Here is a 10,457-nt window from a genome sequence, read left to right as displayed (position 1 = left end):
CTCTAGTCCATTAATAATCCCGCAACTACACTTTACCAGTAATCTGAAGTTGAATCGCAACCAAATTTCTCTCTGAAACTGTTAAATCGCCTACGAATTTCTTCTCTGTCTGTCTCCCTGTTTTGAACTCATGTTTGAGATTTGAAATTTTCGATTTCAAATCCTTGTTTTATGTATGGAATGGTCTCAAGGGTAGTTACGGGATATTGGAAATACAGGAAAATCGGGATCGGTCACAATTTTGGACTAACTCGTCCATATTTGGGTTAAATTGTTGGAGACGGGGCTTTTTTGGACTAGAGAGTACTAGGACTGAGATGAGAGGACTAAAGCGTCCCAACAAAAGTCAAAACCCCAAGACTCAGCTGGTGGACCCAATAATGGCCCCCTGCAAACTCCCTAGGGGTGGGTCCTATGCTCCCCACTCACACGGCGGTTTTGATGTGGTTTTTTGGGCGGTCTACCCATAATAACTCTATTAATGCACCTACTGTACCTACACTTTGTTTGTCGTATGTCCTCGATCTCGTATCCATAGACAATCACACAAAGTGTGAATACCGAAGCTGTTGTGTTGTCTCTACTTTGTCCATAGACGACCACACTTGGTAAGAGGACTTATAGGTTGAAACAAAAAGATTATGGTGTATTTGGGTACCCTCATATTTTCAAGCCGCTACAAATACTAGTCCACTATCAGACTTTGGACTGGAATGTAGTTGAGACTGAATTAATCTTCTAAGAAATTCAGCTACAGACGTGATCCTTACACCTCTTGAACCTTGCAAGCATCTATGCAGTTGATTCTCTTATATAACTTCCTTACAGCCTAACAGTTTCTTCAAATTAAGTGAAGACTTTTGGTACCAATATGACTCTAACATATTAGCCTATTTGATCTAGGTATGGAAATATGTCTGGAATAAACAAATATACCAAATCTTACGTATCCAGAACACTTACAATCAGTTAGCTGAAAATCCTGGATTACTAACCACCTCCGAAGAACAATTTTAAACCGATCAACAAAGAAGAGTTTTTGATATTTATCTTGAGGAATCACAAAGTCTGAGACGAAAAGAAATTTGTGATTTTTATCTATCTCGTTCTTGATTGGAGAGCGAAACCTCGACAATCAATAAGAACAAGACCAGGATACACAAACTATTAAGGTAAATAAAGTTGGACTTGGTTTCAAAAATTCTTAAGTGAAGTCTGTAAGTCGTAAATCTAATTAATTTCTTAGAGAAAAACTAGGTTAATATATGACAACTCTAGCATACAACTAAGACACATAAGTGTTACTGATTTGAATTACCATTTTTATGAGTCTATTTATTTGTAGATTTCAAGACTATAAGTACGTAACTTTGAATTCAAGCTAAGATAACTTGAGATTCAAGCGAACACTTTCAGATGAAACTCTTGTTAGGAGTTCATGTAAGAATATGAGATTTTTTTCTTGAAATTACATAGAATAATATACATTATGGTCCAGGGTACTGGAACCGTGTACAATAGTAGTTCATAACAAATATGCCACATGAACGTATAAGCATAATCATGTTCATTAACGCTCGATATTTAACCACATAAACAAAAAAAAGATTTAGTGATCAAAGTTTTCTTAGAAGTGTTTGTGAGAGTTGTAGCAATACGAAATGTATTTGTGAAAATAGTTTACGAGCATCTGCTTAATTCATACTGGGTAGGTATGTGTAGGGGTACACGTACCTATGGACCAGTTTGTGAATTCAGGGATCTAGGGTAGGCGTACTAGGTCTACATACCCTAATCCATTACTCAGACCCTTAGGGTAAGAGCGCTGGGTATGTGTACCTTTCCATTTTATAAGAACTTCGGAACCTTACGATACGCACACTAGTATGCATACCTACCTATGTTCGGGAACTCGGTTGACTAGGGTACGCGTACCGGGTATGCGTACCTGCCCTTATCCAGAATCTCAGTAGTTCCGAAAATTCTCTTTCAAAGATTTGAAACATTCCCAATCGTCGTAGATATGAAATATCATTGTTTGGTAAATTTCTAAATGATCAACTAGAAACAAATATAGTTCTTGAGCAACAAATTGTTCTAAGGATCTATGAGCATCCATTGCTTGAATCATATTTCGAGATATTCGATGAGATAAGCTTGACTCGAAATTTCTTCTTTGCAATATGAAATCTACTGAAAATCATATGACATGGTCTCATAAAGATAAAATGCTAATGACATGAGTAAATATGATGGTTCAGTCTTCACATACCTCTTTGTAGATGAAGTTCTCTAAATGTTTTTGTTTGATATTCAGTCTTGAATCTTCGAGGGTTATCCAATGATGTTTGATACTCAACTATTATACTTTAATTCTAGTCCGAGACTTGACATTAGTAGTTTAGAAATCAAGATAGCTTTTGTGCATCTTATATTGACAACAAGCTTGAGATAACAAAGATTGCGAGTTCGACCGAGCACTGCTCCAACTAATATGATTAAGGATTTCGATGTAGACCTTGGGACAAATCTTTACTCACAACGACAGTAAACTTGTCACTATTTCTTCCTGAAGACTAATGCAAAACGAAGAAGTGGTATTGAGAAGTATTGATGACTTGATAGTTTATATGGTGAAGTACCATATGAGCGGATATATAGGAATCCAAATCTTCTGAATCATTCGTGTTATGATCTTCTACATCCTAAGTCTCCTTGTTCCATCACCTTTCTTATGATCTTTATGTAGCATCCATACAAGATGGATCAACGAAACTACGCCAATACTTCGACATATTAAGGGTAATGCGGGAAACATCCAAGTAATTTTTCATGTCAAAAAATGTATTATCGGATTAAATATGTTCAGCAAGTAGTTTCAAAAATTCCCGGCACCTCTAAGTTTTACTCTTATCTAATATGTTACAACTAATATCCAAGTCGGTGTAGTCTTTGAACGTTTTGAAAACTGTGGAGAGAGTGCCACTGGATACAATTGCTTCGGTTTAAAGAAATATAATTGCTTCGGTTAAGAATCAAATGAATTCAAAGAAGAAACAAAACTGACAGGTAATCAATTGTCATATACTACAGTTTTATGAACCCTAGTCCCCAGAAAAGTTTGGTTTCGGTGTTTCTTTTCACTTTCCTTTTCCGTTTTCCTTTCCCTTTGTTTTACTTTTAGAACGTGTGGATTTTAGGGAGACAAAATTGGATCTAGTATTATTTATTAAGAGTAAAAAAAAAACGATTGTGGCCCCCTCTAGCTTGTGGCCTCAAACGGTGTTTGTTTTGCTTTCACTACAGGGACGGCCCTGCTCTGATATGTATTATGTTAAGTATAAATTCTTTCCCCATCAAACTCATCTACCCGGTTACATAGAGTATACTAAAAATAAAACAATTGCCTAATTTTCAAACCCAAAAATATAAGCCGTCAAGTTGTTTACGAAAAAAAATATTTACAATAGCCGTAAAGCTGGATGATGGTGTTCCCGATCAGTTAAAAAATAAAACTAAGCAAACCTGAAGATTCTAACTTCAATTAACTTCCTAATCCAGACCTCAAGTCCACAGGGACATGCATCGGCATCCACATTGACATAGCCTTTAGCTATGAAGCTTCATTATGTAGGCCAATGCACTTCATTGCTCGCATATGTTAAGGATGAAAATTCCAACGGCAAGCTTCCATTGGAAAAAATGGAAAATAAAAAATAAAGAGGGGTTATACCGTTTGGGGACGGATTAATAGGTAAAAATTTCATTCATTTTACACATCCAAGTAATTTTCCATGCCACAAAATGTAAAGTTGGATAAAATTTGTTCAACAAGTAATTTCTAGATGATATCTGACGCAAATAATGGATATTTCTTGCATAAGTTATACAAGTAAACATGTCAGACATCACCGACTTTTACAATTAATATCAGAACCGGGGAAATCTTTGAAAGCTTTTCGAACTGTTAAACTGTCGAGAGTGTACTATTGGATGTTCTAATTTGTTTTGATTTATGTATAAACTCTTTCCCTCTCGGATTCGGTTTCCCGATTATATAAAGCATACTAAAAGTAAGATAGTTGCGTATTTTAAGGAGGGAGGACACCCTTACACTCTTAAAACATTATCTCACATTTTGGAAACATTTTTCTTAATAAAATTTAAACGGTAGCCTATTTGAAGGTAGTATTTTGGCGATATGTTCATTACACAAATCTCTACATACCCGCAAGAAATGAGCGCTTTCTGACATACCAAATTTCACCATCTACAATGATTTTTATATAAAAAAAAGTTTTGTCTAAATTGTTAGATATCATGAAAATAACAATAACCAGACGCTACTTTATTTTGCCAACCCAAAAACACAAGCAGCGAAACTGTTTACGAAAAAAATTTCGTTACAATAGCCGGGATGATAGTGTTCCCGATCAGTTAAAAAAACAAAAAGACCATGCAAACCTGAAGATTCTAAACTTCAACGGTTCAACTACTTCAACCATCCAACATTACTAATAGGGTACCGAATTTTATAGAGGGTATCAAATGCATATAAAACAGAAAAAAATTTAGTTTGTCCTATGTATATTTTGGTACCCTAAGGTAGCATCGGGTATCCGCATTAGTAGTATTTCAATTGGGGAAATTAGGCTCAGGCCCCACCCATGGATAACCCATAATATGAGGCCCTTAATTAAAAGAAGTTTAAATCTAGGCCCCGAATTATTAAAAGACTTTGATACCCTTATGCATATTGTCAAGCCCATAACTAAATAAAATTTAAATCTAGACCCAAAATTATTAAATCTAGGCCCGAAATTATTAAAATACAGTGTGAATGTGTAAACAGAAGTTACACATGCATATGGCATGTGTAACAAGAAGTTACACATGCTTATGACATGTGTAATGCAAAGTTACACTTGTATATACAATTATTACTTTAATATTCATTTACAATAATTTTTTAGCATGTATAACTAGAGTTACACACACATCTGTTTAGTGTAACTGAGAGTTACATATTTGTCTATCTAGTGTAACTGACATGCATCTAACTTGTGTATTCAGCGTCAACTCCAATTCCAGCGAGACCGCTACCACGTTTAAGCAATTAGCTTTTATGAAGTTATCTGAAACCTGAAATATAACAACAAGCAATCAGTATTTACACGATTAAAATGAACAGTACATACAACAATGTATATTCAGTTTCACAAGTATCTGACTAGTGTAGCTAGCAGTTACACATGCATCTGAATTGTGTAACTGATAGTTACACATGCATACAACATGTGTAACTAGGAGATACACTTGAATATGGCTTGTGTAATCTGAGCATAATTAACTCAAACCATTCTGATTCTTCAACCAGTGTATACCTGAGCTATATCACAGCAATAACAACATCAGTTCATTCCAAACCAACGCCAAATTTGCATCTGTACCACTTCGCACTCCTACAACTCTCTGTGAACTTTAATACTCTAAAATCAACACCTCCATAACCTGTAATTAGCAACAACATCTTGTTCTTAACCATTCTTATCTCCTATGCGATAAAAATCCTCATATTCAACCAAAAAACTGAAATTTTTTGCACAAACAAACAGTTTTTGAGCAGAACAAACCTCATATGAATGTTGTTTCCCAGCAACCGAAAATTATTATACTAGTACTATCTTGAATCTTCAAATTCGTATTCTCCGTGAGAGTGAAAGACTCCAAAAATCTTCAATCGCGATCAAATTTACCTTCAAATACATCCAAAATAAAACCAAATGCATTAATACAGTGAAGAAAATAGATTCGAAGAAGTATGTGTAAATAAAGGTTACACATCTAATTAGCATGTGTAACTAAAAATTACACATCTATTTAGCTTGTGTAACTAAAAATTACGCATCCATACCAAAACACATCTATCCATTACCACTGTCTTAACTGCAGCTGCACCAGTACCTGTAATGTTAACTCCTAACATACATCTATCTGAGCATCATCAACTCAAACTATTCTGATTCTTCAACCAGTGCATACTTGAGCTATATCACAGCAATAACAACACCAGTTCATTCCAAACCAACGCCAAATCTGCATCTGTACCACTTCACACTCCAACAGCTCTTTGTGAACTTTCATACTCTGAAATCAACACCTCCATAACCTGTAATTAGCAAGAACAGCTTGTTCATAACCATTACTATCTCATATGCGATACAAATCCTCATATTCAACCAAAAAAATGAAAAAATTTAGTTTTGGTATGGATATATAACTAATATATACACATCAATTTAGCTTGTGTAACTAGAAGTTGCACATCTAATTTGCATGTGTAACTAATATATACACATCAATTTAGCTTGTGTAACTACTAGTTACACATCCATAGTCTGCGAATGCTAGTTAAACGTGCAAACTTTCATGCATATAGCTTGTGTAATGTGCATTTAAACAGATGTAAAAGGAAAAATGAGTTAAGTGAAACCATTCGATACCTATATCCAACTTAAAGTGTCTAACACAGCTCCAACATCCATACCAAACCTCTCAGCTTCATAGCAAAACACCACCACTAACTCCAAATACAAATATCCATACTAAACCTCTTAGCTTCATACCAAAACACCACCATTAACTAGCGGTTACACGAAGATAAGACCTTAGGTGTTTTGGAAGTAATGTCTCAACAATAGGGGTAGGAAAGTGCATGCAATTGATTTTGTTTGTTTATCCACAACAGTCATAGTATAAAAGATCAAAGAAAGGCAGTTGATAACTTAACTTAGCATGTGTAATTATGAGTTATACATGCACCTGACTAGTGTAATTGAGAATTACACATCCATATATGACATGTGTATCCAGCAGTCAATGAAAACACATATGTAACTATAACTTAAACATTCAATTAACATGTGTAACTCCTAATTACACATGTGTATACGAAAGTTACACATGCAATTTGGATGTGTAGACGCAAGTTACACATGTTGTGCATCAAAATTCTAAGACTCATACACTTGCAAAATAATTTCTAAGTATCAAGATATCCATACACATTAATGAAACAACACATAACATGTCATATTGCTATAAATTTGTACACAAAGTACATCTATTCATAAAAATGTTGAAAATAAAGCAAGTTATCTAAAACTAGAAAGAAGGAATCATCTTACTTACCACTGACTTTAGATCCTCCTCCAAAACTTCTCAAATACCACCACCTCTACCACTACAACCTCCTCATCTTCCACCAGAACCTGCATATCCACCACCAACACTATTGATGAACATTAGTACCCTCTACAGTTACTGATGACGACAAGTAATCACCATCAACAACAAAAACAACAATATTCTAAATGCATACATAGATTTAAAACTTGTTGATTCAATTAAAAACGAGAGAAATCTTATTGATTTTCAGATCTTTTCCCATACGGCGATTTCATTTCTGCTGCTGTTGAAGATCTTCTTGATTCAATTGTTGAATTTGCACAAAAAGTAAGTAATTAGGGTTAAAACGACATTGAAGAAATTCGATTGATTCAAAAAAAAATCAGGTTCTTCTTCTTCTCAGATCTGAACAGAATCAATTAAAATAAAAATCAAAAACCTAATCAAACATTGAACTAATAACAGTAAGAATGATTAACCTAATCAAAAACCTAATCCGAAATGATTTCTGCTGCTTCGAATCAACTAAAACTTAGATTCGATTCAAAATCTTCAAAAAACCCAATCGAACAAAAGAAAACCTAACCTGATGCATCTTGAAACCAACAAAAACCTATATTCAAATGAAATCTATTCAAAGATTGATTCGTATTGGTGATTAACTGATGATTACCTGCAAAATCGTCTCGTCTTCTTCTTCACAGATCTAAAATCGCAGGAGCGGAGAGAGAAAAATAATGCAGAAGAGAGAGAAAAAGAAAAGAGAAATGAAAATATCTTCTGGGATTCCTCCTGTATAAATACTAAAGGGTAGTTTTGTCATTATTAAAATTCGTAATAATTAATTATGAGCCAGATCTGAAGAAATATTGATATTCTGGGCCTAGTAGTATCATTTCATGAAAGTATGGAGTTGACAGTGGATGATCCATTTGGTGGGGCTTCTATATGTTTGAACCCATATAGTAGGGGGTTATAATATTTTTCACATTTCAATTTCCCTTATTTCCTAATCCGAACTCCATGCCCTTCTAGATTGTAGGAGTATTAATACACCTACAATCTAAAACTTCCTTGTGAAAGGAAACGAAATCCCTTGCGGTAATAGGCTTCTCCAAATTTCAGGTATTTTCTTTTCTTAAACCCTAATAACACTAAATTTCATTCTTTATTTTAATTCAATTTAATTTTTACAAAACTGATCTAGTTTCAACTTTCAACAACAATCATGAAACTATCTTTTTCTTTGAATCCCAAATCAAACCCTAAACCTAGATACAATCAAGAAGAAGAGAAATCAAGCGATGATACCAAACGCGAGTATATAGCTGAATTTGAACCAACAAAACGAATCGATGATGGTAAACGACCCAAAATCATTATTCCTCCGTTAGAAAACTCATGGAAGTGTACAAATAAGATGAAAAATCTTCAAAGTCTGACAAAAGCTTCTGCTACTGATGATCCTGAAAGTCGGTTTGAAGCAGCTCCTCCAACTACAGCTGAAGTTGGTGATCAGGGTTTCAAATATGGATTAACTCTAAGAAAAAAGGAAGATGATGATCGAGAAGATGTTGTTATGGTTGATGCTAATGGTGGTGGTATTGAAAATTTAATGATGAACAAATTCAAAGAGGATATGGAGAAGTTGCCGGAGGATCGAGGAATCGATGAGTTTATTGATTGCCTTGTTGAGGGTTATGGTGAGGCATTACTTGCTGGGTATGGTTGGAAAAAAGGACAAGGGATTGGGAAGAATGCAAAGGAAGATGTTCAAGTTGTTCAGTATGTGAAAAGGGCTGGAAGAGAAGGATTAGGTTATGAACCTGAAATTAATCATTTGAAGATATAGAGGGATACAGAAAAAGAAACTGGTATAGTTCGAGATGCAGATAATCACAAATTACTCAATATCCGGCTTAAACAAATTGCAGAGTACATCGGAGATCCGAGTCATTTAGGATATTATTGATCTTCCTTGACCAAGATGTGCATCATGCAATTTCATTAACATATATTATGATTCTTATTCATTGCAAACTTATGATTCTTATTCATTGCAAACTAGCATCAGTCTTTCAGATTGTAACTGGTCTTTTTATATTTGAACATTATGTGCTTAATATGAAACTGATTAGTTTTTTACACTCATCAATCACATCTCTCTGTCTTGTGCAAATTTGTGTAACTTATCTTGGTGTTATAATTGATGTGATATGAACTTAAAAGTGATCGACTGATTTGTGATCAAGTCAAATTCTTTTGGTTTTTGGTGTTTGAAAATGGTTTAGGATACTAATATGGATACTGCGCATGAAATCCTTGACAGAATCTAACTCGTCACATCTGTTCTTAGCAGCGTTAAACGAAGGACCAGTATTCTGCAGAGTGGGTTTGCTGACAGGTCCTTGGTAGTGAGTCTAGTGATAAAAGAGTATTTAAAGTTAACGAAACATGAGTTGCTTTGTAAGTGCTGCAATGGAGATGTTGTTGTGATTCTCAGGTTTCTTAGATGTGGAAACTTATGAATCAGTCGCTAAGACTCTCTTTAAAGCTGGCTTGGTCAAAGTATGCAACAGTTTTTGGTGTCGAGCAGTCTTGAGGATTAGTTGAAGGTGTTCATTACAGATATTAGCAGAACATCTTTTTAGTTCGCTAGGCTTATTAAAGTAATAGTCATTTGTGATCCTAATTTGGATATAATGCATAAAATCCTTGATGGAGTCTAACTTGTTACATCTGCTCTTAGCAGCAGCAGACGAAGGACCATTGTTCTGCAGCTCCTTTGTAGTGAGTCTAGCGACAAAAGAGTATTTGAAGTCAATGAAAGATGAGTGTCAAGTGCTGCAATGGAGATCTTGTTTTCCCAAGTTTCTCGATGTGGAAACGTATGAACCAGTAAGACTCTCTTAAAAGCTGGCATGGTTAATGTGAGCAGTCAAAAGTATGCTACAGTTTTTGGTGTTGATGAGCAGTCATGAAAATTAGTTAAAGGGTTAATTACATATATTAGCGCAGCACCTTTTCAGTTCACTGGGCTTATTTTTAGCAAATCCAATAGCCTAAGACCTTAATTGCATGCCCACATCTAAACCAGTGGCGTGTTCCATGCCCACATCAGGAAACTGTATACAGAACATAGAGTGAATAATATTTAGTAGGGTATGCAATATATTTAGTAGTTCATCTTTGTTGAATAATTAGAAATAATCCGTGTCGTAACGCACGACGTAAGATTAACAGAGAGTTCTAATAAATATCCGGAGATA

General features: G+C 34.9%; 1 protein-coding gene across 1 annotated transcript; it reads left to right on the top strand.

The window, feature by feature from the left end:
- The first annotated feature begins 8,248 nt into the window (after positions 1 to 8,248).
- LOC113362109 (protein MOS2-like) lies at positions 8,249 to 9,329 on the top strand. The gene is made up of 2 exons (XM_026605093.1): positions 8,249 to 8,313; positions 8,464 to 9,329. The coding sequence occupies exon 2, from the start codon at positions 8,609 to 8,611 to the stop codon at positions 9,038 to 9,040; it is 432 nt and encodes a 143-aa protein (XP_026460878.1). The 5' UTR covers positions 8,249 to 8,313; positions 8,464 to 8,608; the 3' UTR covers positions 9,041 to 9,329.
- The last annotated feature ends 1,128 nt before the right edge of the window (positions 9,330 to 10,457 follow it).

The sequence above is a fragment of the Papaver somniferum genome, chromosome 3 (assembly GCF_003573695.1).
Source record: "Papaver somniferum cultivar HN1 chromosome 3, ASM357369v1, whole genome shotgun sequence".
In the NCBI taxonomy this organism is placed as follows: domain Eukaryota; kingdom Viridiplantae; phylum Streptophyta; class Magnoliopsida; order Ranunculales; family Papaveraceae; genus Papaver; species Papaver somniferum.
This window is presented reverse-complemented; position numbering and strand designations above follow the sequence as displayed.